Consider the following 22878-nt stretch of genomic DNA (forward strand, 5'->3'; position numbering starts at 1 on the left):
GACTGCGTTTAACCGCCTCTACCCGGTGGCGTGCGTCATTTTCTTCCAGTCGCAGTCTTCGGTTATTAGGGTCGTCCGCCAGTCGCCGTTGCACATCAGCGAGGTTATCGCGGAGTCGCTGGTTTCTTAGGCCGCGTCGTCCTATCTGGTTAGGGGCGCGTTCTGGGCGTCGGTCGCCTTTATTCACCAGAAATTCGTTGATGTAGACGTCTACTCCGTCCACTGGTTCGACGTAGTCACTTCCCATGGTATCTTTAATCCGGTTGATCCGCTCTTCGACTTGGGAGGCATGGCGCGCTGTAAGATTGCCTTTCTCCATTCGTATTCTACACTTCTTCAACGCTTTCCGAGCCGTGTGGGCTATGCCGACATGTTCCATAGGTTCTCCCAACTTAACGACATGAGGCCGGAAAAATGCCGGGATATCGTCCTTCATTGTATTAGACACCAATTGATTTTGTGTCTTATAATGTGCCAGTCTCGCGGCGAAGACCTTTTGCCCCATCCTTTTTGCGGCATAGTCTTTCGGGTCCACTTGTAGTCCAATCGATGCTCTAGCTGCGAGCAACTTGAAGGCCGGATTCACGTGTCGTAAAACGAACTGAGCCACATATTCCTGTCGTTCATCGTAGTCTGTGTACCAGAATTGTGTCATACCGACTGGGTCAGTCGTGTCCAATGGCACATCCAATAAACTCAAATCCAACAAACTGTGTAATCCGTTTCGTCGGATGGGGAGATAACAATCTCGCGCGGAGTCGCGAGGAATGAATAACCGACGGAAAAGTCCTTGTTCCACTCCTTGTTTAATCTCTCTCGCATAACCCGAGTCAAGTAGAAATTGGCTCAACTGTCTCAGAATTGTGCCAATTTTGTTGGCTTCAACCGAATCCGGCTCAAGTCCAAAGTATCGACAAATTTCGACCGTTTGCTCATCGATATCAGTCGTCTTATATTCCATGTCAATACTTTCTGGTTGTCGGTTATTAAATCTGGAGTTTAATCGCTGATCCCCTTGGCGACGATTATCCGGTTCGCCTTGACCTTCCAGTTCGCGTCGGTCTGCTGATGCTGGCTGCGACGGTTCATTACTCGTCGATGAAGCCGGTTGAAGGTCACTATCCAAGATTACATTTCGTCGGTGAGTCACATTCTCTTGAGACGTGGTTTCGACAACTGAGCCAGTACCTTCCATCGCGTCATCTTCTTGTACGGTACTCACGATGGGATCCACTACATGAACCACTGACTCCACCCGCTGATACTTTGGGGTGAATCTTCCCGTTCAGTGCTTGATGACCTTTTATTTGCGCCCGAGTCAAAGGTCGCGTAGAATGCAGCCCTCTGTTGCCATCTTTTATCGCGTGGGTCAGGCGTTCGATTTCGCGTATGTTCGCGTCTTTTATCCCATGACCTTTCGGGTGTTGACATCCTGACGTTACGATTACGGAAAGCAACTTCCGTCGGCACCTGATGTCCTTCCTTTTCAGGTTCTGTACGGAATGTCTCCGCACGCCGTTTGTCTTCACGTTCTCTGGTCGCTGCCAGTAACTTCGTTGTGTCGATCTTCCTCTGAATGCTCATCTCTGTTACTTCATCGCCGTGGCGTACCCATCCTCTTCCGCCGCGGTAATCCCTGTCGCGGGAACGTTCGCGTGACCTTTCACGGTGGTAGTCACGTGTCCTTTCACGAGAGTGTTCACGTGACCTTTCGCTCCGTCTTTCAGAAATCCGTTCATGTTCACGTGAATGTCCGCGTGACCTTTCTCTATGCGGAGGCGACCGTGGCCGTATGAAGCCTTCATCCCGTTTGAAGCTTCTGAGTGCTTGCAGCACATCGCTTTCGGTTCGGCGAGATTTACGTAGGTCATCCATACGTCTTTCGACTTCCTTCTTTATGTATGGTGCCGGCGCGAACCCGTCTTGCAGTCGTTTCTTCTCCCGCAACAGCATTTTGAATATCTCGTCTGACATAGCAGCTGGATCCTTCGTTAACGTTTCAATTTGAATGATAAGCGACTGTCGTACGAGTTGCATTTCGTCTTCATTAAGGCTGGCCATGCCCGTAGGTGCAACTAAACTCGATGTGCTGGGCAGCCCCTCTCGTGCAGCCTGTTCACTTGCTCTCTTATTTTCCGCATTAATTTTCGCGCGGATTTCGTCTTCCATCTGCTGAGCTCGCATCTTCGCTTGGTCTTCTTCAAATTTCTTCCGATACGCGTCTGTCTGTGGACACTTCAACGGCTCCAAGGTGTCATCCCAACCAGGTTCGTTGTTCCGGATCGCTTCCCAGTAGCGATCCTCGAGTAGCATTCGCTCTTCCACTGGGATGCTGCCGTAATTCCTTGCGCTTATCAGATTGCGGAAGACATCCAGGTTCCCGCGTTTGGCTTCCGAGACTCCAACAAGTGAGACAATATGTGGGTCATCCAGCTTGTGAATGCATGCGTAGCACGGAAATTTCTTATCAACCTTTTTGTTATTACGTAGACAGTCCGGACACTTTGGATTGTAGCCCGTAAACCGATCGATGTCTGCCGCCGTTCCCGTACGTTTAGGAGTGGCTTGACCTTTCTGTGCCATTTTTCCGCTTCAATCTGTAATTACAAAACAATCCGTCATATTAACTTTTCCACGTTAATCCTTCCATTTCCTATCCATATCAAGGCTTTTCTATCATTTTTACGCCTATTCCGTTACTGAGCTGAGACTTTCCTAGCTCCTGCTGCCTTTTTCTATCACTGTAACGTGGTGACCTTTCTCACGTTATCAGCACTTTCTGACTACTGTGACCTTTTCTATTAGTCCTAGTACTGCTTTCAGTTGACCTTTCGTAACACTTTTCGCTTTCGTTTTAAACTGTTTTATGCTTTTTCTGTAATATGCAGGGTTCATTACTCGCTGCATATTACACTCGATTAGTTCACTCGGATTCTTTCATCGATGGTTTATACGGCTTGAAATCGATTCGGCCATCTGGCTTAATATGAAGCACTTCGTCCGCGATCAAGGCTTCAACGGCATTCTTAATCCACTCTTTATCGCTTTCAATATTCAAATCTCCCAATTCGTAATTGACGGCCATGAAGTTTGAAAGGTCATTCCATGACGCTCCATTGGTACCGCCAATGGCGTCCAGAGCCACATCTGTGATGGCTATCTTCCAGGCCTCCAGTTCCATTTTCAGTCTGGGCGTTCGTTCCGTGCCCTGTTTCGGAAGGTAGTAGACGACTTTGTTGTCCTTGTTATATTTACATCCCAACTTTCCTTCCTTATAAGCTCGTTTCAGAGACTCGTTCAGTCATGTTAAGTGACGACCTTCCGTTCGTATTTATCGCCACTTGTCTTTTCAGGTCTGTCCCAAGCATTTCTTTCTCCCGAATAATCTGGAGTGCGTTCTGGACTTCGTTCCATGTACGATTATTCACGTCCAATGCCGGCCCTAACATGTAATCTGTAGCCTCCTTTGCCGGTGTACCGCTACTTTTCTGGGAGGATGTCGAGTCCGTTGGGTCAGCCGTCGCTGTCTCGTCGATCCTCAGCTTTGCCAGTGATCCTGATGATGACCCCGCCGATTTTGGTTCGGCTGTCTTCTTCTCCTCCTGTGGCAAAGTCTCTTGACCTTTTAAATCGCCGACCGACTTCGATCGTTCCTTCTCAAAGACGTCCTTTAATGGTATGAACAGTGATTTGTGAAACACCTGGCGCGCCGAATCCGCTTCAGCTTCTGCCGCTGCCTTATCCATCGGGAGCATGACCTTTTCTTTCTCCCGTTTATCTGAAGTCTCATGACCTTTCGGTTGATCTTCTGCGGTAGTTCCAGATGTTTCTTGACCTTTCGACTGTTCGCCTTTTTCTGTCGCAGGTCCAGAAGGAGCCGTTGTTGTAGTATCGTCATCACTTCCCGATTCCGAGTCCATTGGGCCTTTTGTCTTCGATGAAACTGTGACCTTTTCCATATCCTGACTGTCGGACATATTACAGTGGATCTGTCTTTCCGGTGGTATTAGACCGACTCTCGTGTATCGGATCGGGTGTCCTTTATTTGCGTTTGTCGTGGCAAGGACGTTCTGTTTAATCAACTTTGGCAATACGCGTTCGGTTGCCGTGTCGATCTCCTTTATCATTCCATTTCCGTCGTTCCAAACTGCGTTGATGTATTGGCTAATCCGGTGACTCGTTGATCCTAATGGGCTTGTCATTCCCGCGATTGCCCTTTCCACTCGCATTGGGACCGCTTCATTCGGAGTTGTCAGCGCCTTATCCGAACTGGCTGGTCTGAACAACTTGGCCTCATACGAGAAACTCGGGTGCTTCTGGATAAGTTTTCCTGCGTTCCGTGCGAATTCCAGTACGACGTCAAACTTCTGTTTAGTAAAGCTACGACGCTGTTTCTTGAGATATGTCTTCAGGCCTGATTTAAATTTGGATGTCACCGATGCTGTTCTTATTCGTGTGAAATTCTTCTCCGCTCCGTTATACGCTTTGATTATTTCATCGACCGTGTTCAAATTATCATCATCTGGACCATCAAATTCTTCATCCTCTGTAAAGTCCAATTCGCTCTCTCCATCTGGTTCAGCGTAATTGATCATTGCCATTGCATCAACTTTCATGGCTGTTTTGACCTTTCCTTTCGTCTTAACGGGCTCGCTCTTTGCTTTTTGCCCTTTATCCAAGGCCTCCGCTAAGCTTCTTGGCTCAGTAGTCCTTGATCGTGTCGTTTTCGAATCTGTATGTGACCTTGCACTGACCGTCGAAGTGCTTGGAAGGCTCACTTCCGATGCCTCCGATTCACGCGACGTCTCCCGTTTCGCTTTCTCACGACCTTGTTTGGCCTTACGCTCTTTTATCGTGGATGCGGACATTACAATGGGGACAGCTTGTTTCACCGCTATGACCTTTGCTCTGGGTTTTGACTCGGGCTCAGTGACCTTTGCTTTTGATGTAGCTGATTGGATGACTTTCTTTGACTTCGTAGGTGTCGATGACCTTTCTTCAACTTCGCCAACTGACTCGTCCAATATCTCGACATCATGAGACGCTGGTTCATCTTTTTCTTCTTCCGGTGCTTGTGCTATCGCTTTCATCACCGCTCTTTTCTTCTTATCTTCTTCCTCCTGTCGTTTCTTCTTATCTTCTTCCTCCCGTCGTTTCTTGAGAAAATCGCCTTTCTTAACCTTGTCACGGTTCATGGCCTCTTCCAATCTGGGCGCTTTTCTCGGTTTGACTTTTGAGGGCTTGACCTTTAAGGGCTTTTTATGTTTGTCGGCCGTTTCTTCGTCTGAGCCTTCTTCCTCAGGTGGGTCCTCGTCTTCCGACTCTGGTTCGTCGTCACCAGGTGGATTACAATAGCCACAGTTTGGTTCATCACACTGAAGGTGCTCATGACTTCCTGGGCAATCTCTAACACTCTTTGTAGAGAACGTCTGGCCCCTCCTGGTTTCAGTTAGATTTGCCGACGTGCCTGGCGCCTCTTCCGTCTCTCCGGCTCCGCCTTCTTGTGCCGGGGGATGAATTTCCAAGTGTCTTGTCTCTTTCGGAGATCCCTGTGAGGCGACCTCCCACAAAGGGTTCTTCTTAGCGTCGTAAAATACCGTTTTGTACGATCCGTCTTCCATTCGTCTTGTGAGTCGGAAATGTGCTCCATCGATTTCCGCTCGATGCCGCATCATGCTGATCAGTGTACTCGCTTGAACCACAGCGTCTGTTCGGTCGCTCTCAGGTATCAGATCCCATAACTGCTCAATCGCTGCCTGATTCGCGTTTCGGGCGCTCTCTTCTGACACATCCCATGGGGCATATGGAACCGGGTCTCCTGTTATTGGATCGACTATCACTGCAGTTATGGTTTCCACAGCTTCTCCATTACCACCGAAAAGTCTGAGGGTGACCTTTCTGCTTGTCGCATCTGTATATCTCAGGACCGACTCATAATCATCTGACGATCGTTTCTTCGGGTCTGGATCCGCCGTCGGTTTTGAGCGAGTTCTCTCTTTGATCAACAGTTTGCCATCCGTTGTATATGTATATGCCAAGTGGTCATCATCTGTGCCCACTTTGATACGGATCCATGCATCCTCTTCGGTTGCGACTTTAGATACCACGTGCTTCATCATCTGAACGATAACTCTTGGGTTATGACGTTCTTCTGGAGGAATAAACTGTAGCGCCTCATTGACTATCGTTTTTGACTCTTTCCAATGGCATCCTTGACTGACCTATCCGCGAGGGGATTATACGAGTCAATCTCTTTGTTCGTTTTCTTATCGACTATTCGTGCAGTGACCTTTCGTTCTCTATGATCTTCCCCAGTGTACTTGGCCGTGAAACTTCTACACTTCGGGAATCGAATCTGACCTTCCGTTCCTTTCGGCGTGGGTGGTACACTCTTTCTACCCACTGGAATCGGGGCCTGTGGCTTTACCGGCTCAGCTGGCGTTGCTTTACTTTCTGTGGGCTTCTTTGTTCGCTGCCCTTTCTTGTCAGTTTCTTTTGGGCTTATCGTTGGTGACCTTGCTCTTTTTCCGCTCTTCGTGGCTCCGCTAGATGGTTCTGTAACCGAACTAGTGCGTCCACGTACTGATCCTGCGGTCGAGCTGGCCCGTGACCTTTCTGCTCGTTCAGTTAATTCAGCTTCTATCTTTCTCTTTGTTGCCAAAAGGTCCTCATCTGTCATTTCGTCGACTGGGGCGTCTTTTTCAACCATGGATTTAGATGGTCCCTCGGCGCTGGTAGTCGGCATCTGTCTCGCTTCCGGGAACACTTTAAGGTACCTAAGAATCTTTTCGATAGTCGAAGGCCATGGTCTACCGTTTAGCGACGGATGGTATTGCCACATCGACGCAACTTTTATCGCGTATTCCCTGCGCTCTTTTTCGATCAGTTTCGTCTTTTCCTTCAGCGCGATATGACATGGTTTGATGACAGCTTCCAGGCTAATCAGCTTTCCATACCATGCGTGTTCATCTTCAACTCGCATATGAATTCGGTAAAGTTCACGACACTTTCGGTTTAATTCCCGGATAGCTTCTAAATCCTTTTCTGTCAGTTTGTCGTTCTTATCCGGAATGATATTTAAGCGTGCATCGTCCTCTCTCAAATCCAAGGGAAGCTTCGGTGCATACGCGTGTATTGAAGGTTCACCTGGAGGCGTAAGCCGTAAACCATCTGGTCCAGTCTCGTCCAAGTTTGGACCCAATGACGGTAGAATGCCTCTCGGTCGCCTTCCTCCTCTGTGTGGCGAATTACGATGAGGGCGCTGCGCTCCGAGTTGCTGCGGTGTTCTCATGCGAGGCGCTCCGATATCCGACAGTGACAAGCCTCCCGTCTCCGGAAAAGGCGGTAATATCGGAGATGACCTTTGTGATCGTGGTGGAGTTCCGCTGAATCCACCATGTCCCATAAATCGACTCGGTGTGGTCTGTTGCGGTGGCGGCATCAACATTCTTGCCGGTCCCATCATTACTTGTGGTGGTCCCATCGGTGGGGTATACGATCCTGGATACGGTTGATACGGGGCGCCCGTTACTTGTCCCGAATACTGGGTTCCGGCAGGTGAGCCGTGGTGCACCCAGTTAACCGTGTCCTGATAACTCGTCTGCTGTCCTGGATCGTGATACACGTAATATCCCTGGCCGCCATAGTAACCTCCTTGACTTGTTCCAGGTTCATTCTGAGCCGTTCCCACTGACGACGTTGATCCTTCACCATATGAGGTGTCATAACCGTATTCACCTTCCATTCTTATAGGTGTAGATGCTTTTAGTGGGTTTCCAATACTTTCCGAGTCTGAATTATCCGAGTTTTGTCGTTCCAATCTGTCCATTAACTGTGCTTACCTTCTATAAAACGAAACAATAAAGGTTAACTTTTTGCACAGTGGTGACCTTTCTTTTTCCTTTTCGACTCCTATTTTTAATTTATTGTGACCCCTTATTTATGTCTATGTGGTTATTTGTTCTCTCGTCCTTTAGTTATCCGATCAAGAAGTTCTTTCTCGGCTGCATCCTCAGGTTCGCCTTTTTGGGTCAATAAGTCCGTAGGGGTCGGTTTCTTTTTCTTCTGTTTGGCTTTCCGCTCGTTAATTGCTTTCGCTATATCACGGCCCAATTGTTCAGCTTTTGATTTGACCGCTTCTATCTCCTCTTCTCTCTTTTTTATGAGGTCATTCTCATTACCGGTAACAGTGCGTGGTTCGAAAAAATTCGGGTCACGCTCTGACATCTCAGCGTCCGTACGCTGTTTCGAAAGGTCATCCTTATCTTCGGTAGCAGTGCGTGGTTCGAAAAAGGATTGTTGCAGGTCCTTTTTGGAAGTACGCTCTGGTACTTTAGAGGTCGGTTCGTTGTCTTGTTCCAGTGACCTTTCTGCCAAATTACCAGCCTCCGCGTTCAACTTGATTGTGACTGCTGTTTCGAAATCCTTATCCTCTTTCTTCTTTCTTCCTCTTTTCTTTGTAGATTTGTTTTCTTTCTCCATTTCAGGTAGCGGAGGTGGTTCGAAAAAAGGTTCTTTTTGAGGAGTATGCTCTGCGCCCTTATCCACTTTTTCCCTTTCAGGTAGCAGAGGTGGTTCGAAAAATTGATTGGTACCATTTTTCGAAGCAAGCTCGGCTTCTTCCGTTTCTTTTTCGTTCAACGTTCGTTGCGAATCTTTCTCGTCGGGTAATGGCGGATGCCACGGCTTTAACCGATCAATAGAAACCACTTTTAGATCCGCTTCCTTCTTCGGATTCTGCTCGATGACCTCCGCTTCGTTTGTTCGCGGGAAGCTAAGAATTTTCCACACTTTATCGTACTTCGACTTGAAATCCGACTGGTTTTCTTTTTTCCTTGTTTAGTATCTTTTGGAAGTCGTATAAGTACCAAATCGCCCACCTTGAAATTCGGCTCCGATTTCTTCTTATTATAAATTTCCGCATTTTTCTCATATGCGTCTTTGATGTTACATCTCGCCACTTCTTCGGCAAAGGTCAAGTTCTTTTTCATGGTCTCCACCCATTCGTCTGGAGTTCCGTAATCATCGGGTATATTCGTTTTTGTAACCACATCTTCCGGCATTGTCATTTCTCTGCCGTGCAGCATATAGTATGCTGAATATCCCGTTGTGGCGTGCACGACTCTGTTCATCGCCGAAATGACGTATGGGAGATACTTGTTAAACTTTCGTTCGTTTCCCGCTTTCAGGTATTGCGCCAAGCCATCAGCAATCGTCTGCATCTGTCTCTCCACTTGGCCTTGACCTTCTGGGTGATACGCCGTTCCAAATGTGTGTTTAATCTTAAACACATTGGTGACCTTTGTCAACACTTCAGCTGTAAAGTGTCGTCCGCGATCCGTATGCAGGATGTGCGGTGCTCCGTGTACCAATATCACGTGCTTCACGAACACTTTAGCGAATTCTTTAGCCGTTGCTGTCTTCATCGGTACCGCGATCACGTATTTCGTCAGTTGGTCGATAAATACCGCTATGTACTTGTATCCACGTTTCTTCGTCGGTAACAAAGGTCCTTTCAAGTCAGCATATACTCGGAAGAACGGATGTCCCACTTTAATCTCTTGCAATTTTCCAGGTGGACATTTCCTCGGTGTTTTACGGAACTGACATCCTTGACAGGCGAGTATGTAATTCTTCACGTCTGTACTCATCCTGTCCCAGTAATATCGGAGTCTTATTGCTGACAATGTTTTCTCAAATCCCAGATGTCCCGCTGCTTTCTCGTCGTGCAATGCGTGGATTATCGCTCTTCGCATTGACAACGGTACCACATATGACCTTTCAAGTTTTCCATTTTTATCCTTTACTCGGTATAATATACCATTCCATAACTGGTAATGCACTTCAAATTTCGATCTTGTTTCCGCGTCTGGTAGGTGTTCCAGTTCGTCTATGATCATTGCCAGATGGGGATCTTTCAACTGTTTATTCCGCAATTGCAAGTTTGAGTCATCAACCTCTTCTTCGTCACCTTGCAGGTTGACAATGCGAACTGTCGCTGTACTGAGTTCATTCCAATCCTTGATGACCTTGCATCGTGGTAACGGTTTATACCGCTTTTTCGCCTGTTTTGGGAATCTCAACAGTTTGATTGGGCATTCGTTCAACGCTTGTGCCACTTTGTCCGTTTCCCAAAGGTCATCTCTATTCTCCGCTCTATCATCAAGTCCCGTGACCTTTCCATTCTGCATTTGAGATTCCGCGTCAAGTCCGGTGACCTTTAAGTCACTAACGGCGGGCAACCAGCTTCTCACTCGGTTCACTTTTGCTTCGTTTTCAGCCGACTCGTTCGCCGTAGCTGAAGTGACCTTTAATCGTTTCTCCCTCTGTTCCACCATCTGCAGGAACAGCTGTCCAACTTCAATTGCCGGTTCCTTCGTATCAAACTCCTTCTTGTAATCCTCGAAATTCGGAATCTCGTCAAATTCTTCTTCGTGACACGTCGGACCTTCAATTGGCGCTCTTGATAACGCGTCCGCGTTGTCACAATATTTTCCCGGTTTGTATTCGATTTTAAATTGGTGACCTTGTAATGCCATTGCCCATCTTGTCAGGCGTGGGTTCATTCCGACTTTATTCGTCTCTGACCTTAACAAATTGGTGAGCGCCTGATGATCCGTCCTTACGGTGAATTCAGCATAATCAATGTACGGCTTGAATTTTCTGACAGCGAACACTACTGCCAGACATTCCCATTCCGTTACACCGTAATTCTTTTCAGCTCCATGTAGAACACGACTGGCGTACGCGATCGGATGTCCATCTTGTGACAGTACGGCTCCGATTCCCTCTTTGCTCGCGTCGCATTCAATAACGGTCGGTTTCGCGGGGTCAAACTTTGCCAGTACTGGACCTTCACACAACAACTTCTTCAAACTATTGAACTCTTCTTCATGCACTGCAGTCCAGTCCTATTTCACGTGTTTATCTTGTCTCAGCAACTCATACAAGTGGCAAGTCTTCTGTGCGTATCCCATTATGAACTTGCGATAATAATTCGCCAGTCCAAGGAATGACCTTAACTGCCTTTCTGTTTGAGGCCGTTTGAACTCTGAGACCGCGGTGACCTTTTCCGGATCCATTCGAATTCCATCTTCACTGAGTATGTGACCCAGGAATCCCATTTGTCTCATTCCAAATTCGCATTTCGTTGGCTTAATCGTGAATCCCGCTTCCACCAGACTCATTAAAACATTTCGCAGATTCTGCATGAAAATTTCCCAAGTTTTTCCGGCGAAGATCACGTCGTCGATATACCCGAAAACGCAACCCTTTCTTTTCGCTTTCGAAAGTACTTTATCCATACACAATTGAAATGTTGCTGGTCCGTTGCATACGCCAAATGGCATCCTTTTAAATCGGTACATTCCATCTTGCGTAACAAAGGTCGTCTTATTGATTGACGCTGGATCCATTGGGATCTGCCAAAATCCACTTTGTAAGTCCATTTTTCCGTAATATTTGTTGCCTGCGCACGCGTCGAGCAACTCATCCGGGTTTGGTAGCGGGTAGTTATTCTTTCTCGTTAGCTTGTTAAGCATGATGTAATTGACGCAAAATCTTGGTTCCCATTGTTCCGTCGCCATTTTTCTTTATTGCCAGTACGACTGGGAAACTCCATTCGGCATCTGACGGTTCAATTACATCTTGTGCCAACATTTCTTCGATATGCTTCGTTATAAACTCACGGCCTGTCCAACTCGTTCTGGCCGGGTTGCATTTAACTGGTTTCGCGTCTCCCGTATCGATTACGTGAGTGACCCCTTTCACATCTCCATACGGTTTCTTTGATGTGGGTAAGACTTTCCAGAATTCCCAAAACGCGTTGTACACGTCGTTTTTCTGCTCTTGGGTAAGGTCAGGTCCCAATTTCAGGTTTTCGATTATCTTTTGTAAGTTCAGCTTTCGTTGTATCGTCCACCTCAGGGTCTTCGAGTACGTTCTTTACTGTCCCTGCGTTGACCTTTACATTCTCCATATGTTCGTACGGCTCAACGTAGCCGAGAAGCTGATTTTTCTTCACGATCCGGTATTTGCTACTGTGATTTGCAATGACGATTTCGAGTATTTTCCTGTGGTCCGTCACTCCTGCCAACGGTTGCACTTCAGTTTCCACTTGTGGGACCGGTGTAAACATCAACTTGTTTTGAGCCGGTGCATATTTTCCCATCTTGACCTTTACACGTGTGCAGTTTGACGGTTTCAACTTGATTCGCTGGTCGCTGTAGACTTTGATCACGTCTTTCGACATTCTAGCTTTTTCCACTTTCAATCTTCTGACTTTAATATCCTTTTCTTTTCTCATCTACTTCGTCATCCTCATCCAAGTCCATTAAATCCTCTTGCTCCGAAAGGTCACTTACACCTGAATCTTCCGAAGTTGTTGAGTTATCACTTGAACTCGTCCACTCTGAATCCGAATTACTGCTCTCATATTCTTGTGCAGTGGCTTGACCTTTGTCAGCTTTTTCGAGTGGGCGCTCATCAACTCCTTCGTCTTCTGATGAAAGGTCACTTTCGTTTTCCTGCGAATCGCTAAGTTTTTTCGCTTTCGAATTTTTGAGCAGAGGTTTGTCCCCTTCCTTTGCCTTTCGCCCGTTTCGTGCAGCGACTCTCGGGTGACTCCTTGCTACCCGAATTCTCGTTGGTGACCTTTCTGATTGGTCGGAGTTTGACCTTTCTTCGTCCGATTTTGACTTTTCCAGTTCATTTATTTCTTCGCGGCTCGTTAATGGCTTTTCGGTCAACTCGACCGGCGGACATTCCTCACCGTTATCGAGTGACCTTTCCCCGTTTTTTGCCTCAGTTACTGGGTTTTGTTGTTCGTTCGATATCCTTTCAACTTCCTCTTTAAACCTTTTCCACATTTCACCTCTGTCCGTTAACATCTGCGCAATATCGAAAGCCGACTTTGAACTTTCTTCTGTTTCATTCGATTGTCCTTCGGCTATCTCAACTGGTTCCTCATTCTCTGTTTCTTTTGGTGTCCCCTTATCGACTTCATCCTGTTGAACTGTTTCGTAACCTTTAGGTCGTTTAGGACCAACAAAGATGCAGTTTGCCATCAGTTCTTCGGTGACCCATTCATCATTCGGAATCGTTTCATACATGCACCATGTATCACCACCTCGTTCTGGGTAGTCCTCCATCTGGATCTGGTGCAAAGGTCACCTTTTTCTTTTGCATCAATCCCGGTGACCTTCTTTTCCGGGTTACTTGTAATTCTCGCATGTCTTTTACATCAAATGTGAATTTCTCTTTCAAATTTATCCCAGTATTTCTCGAATACTTTTTCGTTTCCCTCTTTTAACGCGTTATAGTACACTTCAAGTGATTCGTAGACAGGTGTACCAAGTCCTGCCGGGAAGATGATCGTTCTCCCTTCACCTTTATACATGTGGTTCACACGGAAGTCCCAGAAAAAGGTCAACTCTCGCTTCTTCCCACATTTCTCCTTCTTCGGTCATCTCTTCTATCTCTCGTTCAAATCTCCTTTCTGTTGCTACCGGATCAAGGGGATCTTGGATTCCTTTCTCGACACGTTGCAACCAATGGTTTAGCCATCTGCCTCTTCCAATTATAAAACTTTCCACACATGACAACCACGTTCGATATCTATTCCAATGATACCGTTCGATGTGTGGTTTCCACATTCGTTTGTCCGCATGATGCTTTTCGCTTTCTTTTGGGCATGACCTTTAAGGTCTGCTAATGCGGCATTACATCTTGGCCATTCTGAAGGGTCATCTTGAGAGGCATTTTCACAACATTCCGCGCATTCCCATTGTGGTTGCACTCTGCACGGATCCTCAAAGTAACCGTGGTGACAACTCCCGGCTCGTTCTTCTGGAGTTAATGTCCTTTGACTCGCTTCAGGTTTAACCTGTTCCTGTACTGTGGTATCTTCCTCACATTCGATTGGAGTCACGCTTTTATCCTCAGAGGGTATTTCAATGACCTCTGGTTCTTTTTCTGTTCGGTGACCTTTCAATTGTTCGAGTGCCTTGTCGCGGATTTCGCCTGTAAACATCTGTTCCTCTTCAACTATTCGTTTCAAAACTCGTAACCTTTCACTCTTTTTATCCTTCCCACTTTAGCCGTCTTTATTTCCAGTGCCTCTGGTACTGGGATAGGCTTACCCACTCCATGTCTGGCACAAGCGATTGTTTCGCTGCAACTGCCGCTTCTTTCTGTGTGGCAATTATCTCTTCAAGTGTTGGTGACCTTTCGGTAGCAGGTCGTGGTTCGAAAAAGGGTTCCTTTTGAGAGTCACGTTCTGTTACTTCCTCTTTGGCTTTATCTGGTAGCCTTTCATTTTGGGTAGCAGATCGTGGTTCGAAAAGGTTCGAATTACGCTCTCGTTCCAAGTTCTCAGTTGCTGGTGACCTTTCGTCTTCCTTTCCCAGTGCCTCTGGTACTGGGATAACTTGCCGACATTTCCATTTTCTTTTCCGTTTCCAGTGCCTCTGGTACTGGGATAATTCTTCCTGCTGCACTTTTGTCATTCCCGGTGCCTCTGGTACTGGGATGACCTTTTCTCTCCCTTCTGTGCCAGCAAGGTCCGATTTAATGTCTTTTCGATCTCCTGCTGGATCTACTTGCAACTGCTCAAATGGTGACAATTCTTTTCGCGTCATCTTTTTCTTTTCGTTTCCCGGTGCCTCTGGTACTGGGATTAGCGCTTTATTAACAGTTTGAGCCTTTCCGTCTGTTTTGCAAGTTCGGTGACCTTTCCGACTTGTACTTTGGCAACTGGTTTTGGGTCATCTTCTTTTCTCTTCTTCACCTTCGTTATCCACAGTACGAATTTCTTTTCCAAGAAGTCAAATCCCAATAACACTTGTACGTCGTCACACTTCGGTCGGACGTAGAATGAATGTTCGCTTGTCTTCTTTCGTAAGGTCACTGGTGCTACACAGTAGTGCGTCACCAGGAATCCTGACGTTCCGCTAATTCCGTTTAATTTTCACCAATCTATCTGGTGGCAATGGGAGCATGTGAAGTCCATTCTTCTCGCAAAACGGTTTGCTGATCAGCGACGTCTCAGCGCCGGTGTCCAACATTGCGTTGACCTTTATGTCTCCCACTTTCACTTCGTGTGTGTACGCTTCAATTCTCTTGGGCAGTTTTCCGTTTTGAATCTTCAGTGTATGAATCTTACATTTCACAGGAATGAGCGATACTGGTCCTGGGTCCATATCGGGAAGCACTTGTCCTTTTGCTGGAGTGCTATGACCTTTCAGTATCTCGCTCAACTTATCAATCCTGTGTGGAACGTTAGTCCGAACATCGTAATATTTTCGCGGCTTTTCTTTATTTGTTCGCTTCTCTGTAGCCATTTTATCACCGGTGACCTTTTCCACATTCTGCACTTGCTCATTTGCTTTTGTGCCATCCATGTGACCTTTAGTCATTTCGTTTATCGTCTGATGGATCAATTCCTCTTTACGGTTTTCATTTCGTTTATCTCTCAGCTTCTCAATGACTTCACTTGTTATTTGGTCCGCTCGTTTCAATTCGTCTTCTTCGCTATCTTTCATCTCATCTGGTGACCTTTCATATGTAACCATGTCATATCCTTTTCGGTCATCCATTCGATCACTTTCGCGGAGACTTCATTGTTCGTTTTCGTCGGATCGATTTGTGAAGACATTCCGTCTGTTCGGGCTGGTGACTTGTCATTGGCATCCTTTTGCAGTGCCTCCGATAAGTCCCGTGACCTTTCAACTGCGTTACTCTGTTGCGTTTGCGCCATCTCATTTGACCGTCCTTTTGTTCATTTTGCGCTAAGTCCTGTGACCTTTCGTTGCGCTTCATGACAAATCCGCCGTTCTGTCAGCTTTTGTATGGGGACTTTTTCTCCATAATTCGGCGGTTTATCCTGTGGCGGAGCATTACGTGAATAATTCCAGTCAGCAAGTGTCTTCTCATATTCCTCTGGATTGAATGCTGGGACTGGGTTCGGTGACCCTTGCGCTGGTTTCCCGGTAACCAACTCTTCTAGTCGCTTTCTTTCACATTGCGTTCGCAACTGTTGCATGTCCCAGTAGTCCTCTTGTGACATTTTCGCTTTCTGCTTTGCCTTCGGCGTTACGGGTATCCACATCCCGTGATTGCCATTCGGTCTGTAGGCCACTTTTTGCCACTTTTCCTTCTGTTGCAGCGTTATTGCATCTACAAGTGAGTCATCGGAGTTTTGTGCCATTTCCTTATTCTTTTGCTGCGCTGTTCGCAGTGTCAAGTCTGTTTCTTGACCTTTTAACACGACGCTGTCGCCGTGACCTTTCGCATTCGCACTCGCTCCTTGACCTTTAACTTGGGCTTTTCCAACAGAAGGTGACCTTTCATCATTACTAATGACGGTGATATTCTGCTTAATCCATTCTTGCCTTATTCGCTTCTCTTCTTCGTCTTCTGAACAATTCCAAAACTTTGGCTTTGGTTCCCCGTAACAATCGCATCTTGGCTCATTCGCCTTGTCGTTTACTGCCAAAAATTTCCGGGATTTCGCGTGTTGCTCATTTTCCTCTTGCGCAGTATCGTTCTGCGGTGGTGAATTTTGGTCTTTCGACTTGCCATTTATCTGTTTCCGGAACCATTCGTGGTGCATTTCCACTTCTTCTGCGGTATCAGTTTGCGGTTTCTTTTGGTTTAACAGCGCTTGTCGAATCTTGGCATTACGTAATGCACGACGTTCAGCTAACACTTTCTCACTGCAATACGGTGACCTTTCATTTTGCTGCACTTTTTGCAGTGTCGCGCTACCGTCACGACAATTTCCACTCGCAGTACCATTCTGCGGTGACCTTTGGTCCCGTTGCGCGCTTCCACTCGCAGTACCATTCTGCGGTGACCTTTTATCCACTTGAACATTTCCACTCGCAGTACCATTCTGCGGTGACCTTTCACCTTGTGACGGTATCCCTATAACCGTTCCATTTCCTTTTTGCGATGACGGCATCCATATAGCCGTTTCTCTTTGCTGTGGCGGCATCCATCTAGCCGTTTCTTGTGGTTGCGGCATCCATATAGCCGGTCCATTTTGCTTTTTCGCTAACGGCATCCATATAGCCGTTGCAGTGGTCACATTCACTGCAGTACCATTCTGCAGTGGTGACCTTTCCCTTTTATCCGGTGGTTTAGGGTCGGGTCGATCAGTAGGCTCACCGGTGCCTACTGATCTTGCCCGTTTCCCTGAACCGGCGCCCCGCCTTGTTGCGCGCCTTGCACATTTCCCTGCTGTTCATTCACCGGGCCGCCTCCGTTTGGCTGGCCACCACCCTGTTGGTAGTTTCCGCCTCCATTTCCACCGCCTCTGTAATTTCCGCGGCCATAGCCTCTGTTCCTTCCTCTGAAGCCGCCGCGGCCGAAGCCACCACGGCCGTAGCCGCCATTCTGGCCACCGCCATTTCCATTTCCGTAGTTTCCGTTGCCCTGCTGGTTCTGAAAGTTTGCTTTCGCTTGATACCATTGCGTGATCAGGTCATATCCATTTGCGACCGCTTGGCGCCAACCACCGAGCCCGCGCAGTCGTTGCCACTCGTTGAAGGCAAACAGGTTTGGGTTCTGTTCTGGTGGTATGTTAGCGAATTTGCACCCCTGTGTCTGATGATTGCCGTACATACAGTACTGGCACATCTGAACGTTGTTCGCCACCCATCCGTCAATCATTTGGAACTTGAATTCGGTTCGTGACCCTTGATTTTGCTGATTATTGTTCTGGTTTCCTCTGTTTGGCTGAAAGTTGCCTTGCCCTTGACCTTGATTCTGAAAGTTTCCTTGGCCTCCATTCCAGTTTCCATTTCCATATCCATTTCCACCGAAATTTCCATTACCCCCACCTTGTTGTGGTAACCCGACATTCATAGGAGCCATTATCTGTGGTGCCGGTGGAGCCGCATTCTGAGGTGCCGGTCTCACTTGAGCCGCCGCTTGTATCGCCGCTACCATCGCATAAGTTATCGGCTGCCCCGTCTGACTGTCGATAAAGGTCACCTTTTCCGTGACCTCTCTGACCGGAGTCTCTGCGCGGTATTCGACTGGTTGCTGGGGTGGTGCAGCTACCATTCTCTGTTGCGGTACATTTTCGACTTGGCCTTGGCGGATGGTCACGTATTCTTGATTACGTTGACCTTTAGGCGCCTTATATTTCTCTTCACCAGTGGCCCAATGTCTGAAGAAATCTTTCACGTCTGTTGGCGTCTTGCACTTTTGTATGCGCAGGGCTTTGTAGAGTTCGTTGTCCCCTCTACATCCTTCAATCAGGAAACCCACTGCTTGTTTCTCTGTGATAATCCGTTTTGCTTTGAATCGCATCATCGCCTGGTAATACTGATCAAGCGATTCCTTTCCGAGTTCGAATTTTCTTGCATAGGCTTCACGTAAGCCTAAGACTTCTTCGTCTCTATCGCCATATTCATCCTTAAATTTATCCATCCATTCAGTTATTGAGTATTCGATTCTGTCTTCTGCTGCGATGTCCTTTTCACCTTCGAACCAAGTTTTGGCAGGACCTTTCACCGCGCTAGCAATCTCAATCATAATTTGGTCGTCCGTTAGCTGGTAGGTTCTTTGGGTTTCCTTTACTAGTCGTGTCCAGCCGCTCACTGTGTCACGACTGCCGTCAAAGGTCATGAGTGGTGTTTTCCGGGCCATCGAGTTGAGTGCTTTTGTCAATTGCACCGCTGTATTTTCTGCCCTCTGGTCTTCGTCCTCTTCGCTACTTGCATCATCACTTTGGTTTCGTTTCGCTTTTCCATAACGGGATTTCCTTGGACGCTCCTGCCGGCTGGAGGGTCTGTCCCGTCGCCCTTCATCGATGAACACGTTTGTTTCAAAATGCGAGGGAAATTGTGAAGGGTCACCTCGACTCATATGCGGGTTACTTTCCGAAGGTGGCTCTTTGTCTTCTTTGCCCTTTTCTCCTTCTCTTTCATTTTTAACACTCCCCTTACCGGTGCCGGTTCGTAGCGGCATCTCAAAGTGGAAGCTTTTACCCGTGCCCGTTTCGTGCGCCTTGCTGTAACTGGGCGGGGGCGACTCCACTGTTGAAGTCCTGACTCCATATTGCAGAAGCTGTTCATCTTTGTGCTTATTAGACATAACAAGCGCCTTATTCTCATCCTCAAGGCGACGGACTTTCAACTGGACTTCCTCTTTCTCCGTTTTCAAGTTCTGATTCTCCTACTTGACCTTTAACATATGTTGGTGGAGTTGGAAAGTCTTCTCCTGAATGACCTTTTCAGTGTCATTCTCCACCTTTTTAATGTGTTCCGCCAACTGGGTCACATCCCTTTCCAGCTTTGTGTATTCCTCGACTGCTGCTTTTAGTTGGTTTTTCGTCTGGGTGACCTCATCTTCTCTTGTCATCACCGTTTGGGTCATATCAATCAGCTCCGTGTTGAGCTTGATAATCTCCTGCGTCTTCTGGTGGACTGATTGTTGCCACTCCTTATCTTTCAATTCAAGTACCGTGACCTTTTCGTCCAAAAGGTGTGCCTCATGTTCCCACCTCATGCCTTGCTCGGCAATTGTCTTAGCAGTCTTTTTCAACTCGGTATTCTCTTCGGTGACCTTTCGAACATCTTCTTTCAACGACTTGTTCTCTTCCATCACCTGCTTAATTTCATTCTTCAGCCTCACACCTTCAGTGGCTGTGAGCTCCCTCAGGTCCTTAGCCACTTTGACAGCGTCATCGGCTCTCTTCTGATGATTTTGTGATTCTTTCTGAAGGGTTCCAATGTTCTCGTCCCGTAACTTCAATTCATTTCTCAACTTAAACACTTCGTTGGTGTTTGTCAGCAATCGTTGGGTCACGTCGACAAGTTTGGCCGCGTATTCGTCTCGCTTGGCTTCCGCTTCGGTGACCTTAAGTTTAAGTGAGTCGCATTCGTCTTTCAATTCGGCTAAGTGCCGTGACCTTTCCGCTGTTTCTTCTGACATGCTCTCGTTAAGTTCACTGACCGCAAGATGACCTTCCATTTCTCTGTCATCAACCATTTTCAAGTACTCTTCAGCCAGTTCCCTTTGCTTTTCGTACTTCACTTTCCCTTCCTCTGCTGTGCTCTCCAAGTAACCCCGTTGTTGTTCCAACTCAAACAACCGGGTTTCAAGCGATGTCAACCTCTCTTGATATTCCTGTTTTCGTCTCGCCGTCTGGTCTTCCTTGTTATGGAGTTCATCTTCCAAATCCTTCACGCGCCTCCTCAGAGTTGACGTGGGGCTATTCGGCGACGGCGGTCTTACATTGATGACCTTTCCCGTCTGTGTCCGTTCGATGAGATGTTCCGGTATATCCTTGAAAGGTGTCATTCCTTGAGCACGGTCAGCAAGTCTCATCGCCGATTGGAAGGACATATTCATCGTCGCTTCGTCATCGGTGAAGTACGATTCATTAGATTCATCTGAGACCATTGGAGTTGCCCAAAGGTCATCTTCTGCCGCCTTGTCATTCAGTGAAAGGTCACTCAATCCCAATTCAACCAATTCCTCTTCCGTGGCCTTTGTCTTGTTCATTTCCACTTGAGCCAGGTTCACATTTGTATCCTGCTCATTCATTCCGCCAGTGGTGGCATCCAACTGTGATGTACCAACTGGTTCCGCTCCCCTTTCTGTGGGTTTTTCCTCCCCTGTGACCTTTGTCTGGTTCATCGGTTGACTTCCCGCCGCAGATGCGGGAGTATCCTTTCCGTCACCGCTGGAGCTCTCCTCATTCTGTGTAGCTCCAAGCGCCACTTGGTATGTGCTATCACTGCCTTTGCTGTCTTTTCTTGCAAAGGTCACAGCCGCTCGGGTCTGTCTATCATGTCCGACTGGACGCGCGAGCGACTTGTATTCCTTCTTATATGGATCAACTGCGCTTTGTTGTGATCCTCGGGAGCTCCTGCTTCCCTGACTGCTGGTAGATGTCGGTTCTTCTTGTTCTTTGTCCATGTTGATCGGATAACTTGGACGCTCCTGTCAATTGTTCTCACACACACGTTATTGTATGGTTTATTCAATTTCCCTAAAGGTCACTTTGTACCTCCGAAATTTTTCTAAGTCCTTATTAAAGGTCACTTTTCGACTGAAAAATTTCGACCAAGTCCCGTTTAAAGGTCACTTTTTCGGTAAAAAGTTCGAGAGGTTTGCCCTAAAAGGTCACTTTCGGACAAAACTTCGAGACCGTTTTTTACAGTTTGAAACACGTTAGCAAATGAAATCCTACAGCTGCTGATATCGCTGTATCACTATTCACTTCAATTTCGCTTTGATAAAGGTCACCTTTCGTCAGTTTCAGATCACAAAGGTCACTTAAATAAGTCACTTAGGACAATTCCAACTTTTTTAGTAAAGGTCACTTTTCAGGTCAAAAGTCCTGTTCTGGTCTCAAAGGTCACTTCCTGACTCAATTCAACTCAGAAGGTCACTTTCCAACTCAGTTTCAAGTTAAAGGTCAGTTTCCAGCTCAATTATATCAAAGTCACTTTCTAACTCGACTGTGGTCAAAGGTCACTTTTCCTTTGTCTGAACTCAAAAGGTCACTTCTCAACTCGATTCAAGTTAAAAGGTCACTTTCCAGCTCAATTTAATCAAAGGTCACTTTTCCTTTGTCTCAACTCAAAAGGTCACTTCTCAACTCAATTCAAGTTAAAAGGTCACTTTCCCGCTCAATTATCTCATCTCAAATCAAATTTCCCATTACGACTCGAGTTCAACGGAAAATCCCCATCCGGGTTGTTTACTTCATTCCTATTGGTCAGCTAGCGCAAATCATTCAGTTCAAATTTCAACCAATCACAGCTCAGATAACTGACCAATCACGTTGCTCCTCTAAAATTTTATATCTGCCTGACGTCACGGTCAACGGCCAGACATGCGCGCCGTGTGCAAAACTCCGCCTATTTTTACGCTCAGCTCAGAACGGACCAATAAAAATTGCCAATTTTACTAACTAGCCAATCTCGTAATTATTAACGGTTTTCTACCTGTTAACCGTCCGTCCGTTCCGCGTTCCACGGGGAGATGATCCAAATGATCCAGATTCTTCTCCACACTCCGCTCCCGCGCTGCCGCCGGTTTTACCGTAACGGTTGTGCCGCACGCTTTTGGTCGGTTACTGTGCCGGCTGACTGCCGTAGCAACAGTAGTGGCGCTCTACTCCAGTTTGGAGGAGTCTGATCTGTTCTTGTCCCGTGCGCCCCTTTTGGCGCTTCGCCGCTTGTGGCCCACGGCTTAGGCTTCGCTGAAGCCTTGCCGAGTAACAGTGACACCAGCACGGGTCTTCGCTGAAGACTCCGTACCGAGGAACACTGCCGACTGAAATCTTGTACTCTTGCACAGCTAAGGAAACAGCACAGGTCTTCGCTGAAGACACTGTACCGAAAACCGAAGCTGGAAGTTCGCGTCCGATGAAGGAATTGCACCGCTTGTGGTGTGCGCTTTGCTGTCGCACCGACCTGTGCCTTACTGGTCACAGAAACACGTCCGATAACAGGCCAACTTTGCCTGACAAATTCAAATCAGAGAACCGCTGTCGGCTCTGCTACCATCTAAAGCTAGATCCAGAATAGATCCAGGAACAGAGACAGAAACAGAATCTATCCTGCGGAGTGAGCTATGCAGTATGGATAGCGAACTACGCGGAAACACGAAACGTCGCACTGCTAATAGCTGACTTTTAATATTGAAAGTCTGGAGAACAGAAAATCAACAACTGATCGGCGCAGCTCGATCGTAAAACGTAGAGCCAATTCAACAGCGTGCAGCGCTGTGCAGCACGTGCTATGCCGCGCCCACTATCAGAACGCAAGCCAATCACAAGAGACACAACACAGACACGTAGTCCAAAGGCGTAGCGCCACAGGCGTAGCGCCACTGACGTGAACGCTAGTGATCCCG

At 47.2% G+C, this 22878-nt stretch overlaps 2 protein-coding genes across 3 annotated transcripts; both read right to left on the reverse strand.

The window, feature by feature from the left end:
• Positions 1–1277: 1277 nt before the first annotated feature.
• LOC129598811 (SCAN domain-containing protein 3-like) lies at positions 1278–9729 on the reverse strand. 2 transcript variants are annotated; one of them, XM_055496869.1, is made up of 2 exons: positions 8880–9729; positions 1278–2597 (listed from the first exon to the last, which is right to left on the reverse strand). In XM_055496869.1, the coding sequence occupies exons 1-2, from the start codon at positions 9648–9650 to the stop codon at positions 2355–2357; spliced, it is 1014 nt and encodes a 337-aa protein (XP_055352844.1). In that variant the 5' UTR covers positions 9651–9729; the 3' UTR covers positions 1278–2354. The 2 variants fall into 2 exon arrangements, with proteins under 2 accessions (XP_055352844.1, XP_055352846.1); XM_055496871.1 differs by lacking the exon at positions 1278–2597 and adding an exon at positions 7135–7844.
• A 9453-nt stretch (positions 9730–19182) lies between these two features.
• Positions 19183–20556, reverse strand: LOC129598836 (centrosome-associated protein CEP250-like). Its single transcript, XM_055496915.1, has one exon. It carries the CDS (start codon positions 20554–20556, stop codon positions 19183–19185), a length of 1374 nt encoding a protein of 457 aa, XP_055352890.1.
• Between the last annotated feature and the right edge of the window lie 2322 nt (positions 20557–22878).

The sequence above is a fragment of the Paramacrobiotus metropolitanus genome, unplaced genomic scaffold (genome assembly GCF_019649055.1).
Source record: "Paramacrobiotus metropolitanus isolate TYO unplaced genomic scaffold, Prichtersi_v1.0 Parri_scaffold0000130, whole genome shotgun sequence".
In the NCBI taxonomy this organism is placed as follows: domain Eukaryota; kingdom Metazoa; phylum Tardigrada; class Eutardigrada; order Parachela; family Macrobiotidae; genus Paramacrobiotus; species Paramacrobiotus metropolitanus.